Source organism: Rhinopithecus bieti, unplaced genomic scaffold, assembly GCF_001698545.2.
Source record: "Rhinopithecus bieti isolate Rb0 unplaced genomic scaffold, ASM169854v2 scaffold_4666, whole genome shotgun sequence".
NCBI lineage: Eukaryota > Metazoa > Chordata > Mammalia > Primates > Cercopithecidae > Rhinopithecus > Rhinopithecus bieti.
In genome coordinates this window covers 1,709,377-1,711,515 of record NW_016804530.1, presented here as the reverse complement: position 1 = coordinate 1,711,515, position 2,139 = coordinate 1,709,377, and the positions used below count along the sequence as shown (strand labels likewise).

Below are 2,139 nucleotides of genomic sequence, written 5' to 3'. Positions count from 1 at the left end.
ACGCCATTCTCCTGCCTCAGCCTCCCGAGTAGCTGGGACTACAGGCGCCTGCCACCTCGCCCGGCTAGTTTTTTGTTTTTTTTTGAGACGGAGTCTCGCTCTATCACCCAGGCTGGAGTGCAGTGGCGCGATCTCAGCTTACTGCAAGCTCCACCTCCCAGGTTTACGCCATTCTCCTGCCTCAGCCTCCCGAGTAGCTGGGACTACAGGTGCCCGCCACCTCACCCGGCTAGTTTTTTGTATTTTTTAGTAGAGACGGGGTTTCACCATGTTAGCCAGGATGGTCTTGATCTCCTGACCTCGTGATCCGCCCGTCTCGGCCTCCCAAAGTGCTGGGATTACAGGCTTGAGCCACCGCGCCCGGCCTATGTTGCTAATTTTTAAATTTTTTGTAAAGATGTGTTATCGCTATGTTACCAGAACTCCTGGGCTCCAGTGATCCTCGAACCTCAAAGTGCGGGGATTATAGGCCTGACCTACTGCACCAGGCCAATCGTTTTTATATTGATTAGATTATATATTGAAGTTAATACGTTATTAAAATTTATTTCAGTTATTTCTTTTAGTTTGTTGTTGATGTTTGTTTTTTTGTTTTGTTTTTGAGACATAGTCTTGCTCTGTCTCCCAGGTTGGAGTACGGTGGCACAATCTTGGCCCACTGCAACCTCCACCTCCTGGGTTCAAGCGATTCTCCTGCTACAGGGTTTCACCATGTTGCCCAGGCTGGTCTCGAACTCCTGACCTCAAATGATCCACCCACCTCAGCCTCCCAAAGTGCTGAGATTACAGGCATGAGCCATGGCGCCCAGCCTCTTTTTAGTTCTTTAATGGAGCTACTAGAAAATTTCAAAAACACCGGACACGGTGGCTCATGCCTGTAATCCCAGCACTTTGGGAGGCCGAGGTGGGTGGATCACCTGAGGTCAGGAATTCCAGACCAGCCTGACCAACGTGGTGAAACCCCATCTCTACTAACACACAAAAATTAGCCAGGCGTGGCAGCAGGCGCCTGTAATCCCAGCTGCTCGGGAGGGTGAGGCAGGAGAATTGCTTGAACCCAGGAGGCAGAAGTTGCAGTGAGCCAAGATTGGGCCATTGCACTCCAACCTAGGCAACAAGAGCAAAACTCCGCCTCAAAAAAAAAAAAAAGGAGAAGAAAGAAAATTTCATATGACCTATGTGGCTTGCATTTATGGTGGTGTGGTATTTCTATTGGCTAGTGCTGGTGTAGCCTCTGGCTGCCAAGTCCCTCACGGTTGGGAAGAGACCCAGAGCTGGAGAGTTCAAAAGAACCTCAGGGACCTTGAGTCCTGCCCCCTACCGTGGCAGAAGGAGAAACTGAGGCTGGTGTAGGCGTCTCTCCCTTCACTCACCTGGGCCAGCGACTTCTCCTGCGATGGGCTCAGGTCTGCGATGGGCTGCCCATGAGTGGGTCCAGGCTCTGCTCTGTGGCTCCCTCCAGGTGGCCTGCCTTTTGCCCTGCTGGCAGCCATGCCCACATTTATCACTGCCCAGAAATCCCACTCCTTCCTGTCAGCCTTAGGGCAACTGGTGGGGCTCATTTCCTTACTAGGTGCCTCAGGCACGGAGCCCTGGACTCAGCCTGCCCTGGGTTCACATCCTTACTTGCAAAATCAGGACAGCGATGTTTCCTGGGAGTGTTGATGTGGGCATGTTGAAATTGACACCACCTGATTTCATGCACATGGGGGTAGCAGTTCATCCTGCCTCTCAGTCCCCTACCCTCTACTCCTGTGGTCCCTTCAGTTGCCTCCTTGAGCCAAGACAAATCATCTCTCATCCCCAACAGAGACCCAGAAGTCACTGTCATCATGCCTTCACTCTCATCCCAGGCTTCATCTACCACCTGACATGTCCAGAGCAACTGCCCATGATTCATCCCAGCTGTTAGGGCACATGGCTTCAGGATTGAGGATGAGACTTCCCAGGCCCAGACCCAAACAGGTGGATGTGCAATTCTGAGCTGGGCCACACCTGGCCTGGGAGCCAGGATGAGAGGTGAGGAGGGACTCCTGGCTATATCTGCCCCCACCACCCACAGGACAAGCAGAAAGCCAGAGCCCAAGATGAGGACACATGAGATCACGTGGTGTGCATGGGACCTGGAACACAGTAGGT

The 2,139-nt window shown here is 52.5% G+C and overlaps 1 protein-coding gene across 1 annotated transcript in view; it reads right to left on the bottom strand.

The window, feature by feature from the left end:
- The window catches only part of LOC108527596 (putative SEC14-like protein 6), a 23,089-nt gene extending 21,596 nt beyond the window's left edge, over positions 1-1,493 (bottom strand). Inside the window, 1 exon segment of the mRNA XM_017868938.1 lies at positions 1,374-1,493. Within this exon segment, the coding sequence (XP_017724427.1) occupies positions 1,374-1,493 (120 nt within the window).
- Positions 1,494-2,139: the final 646 nt, after the last annotated feature.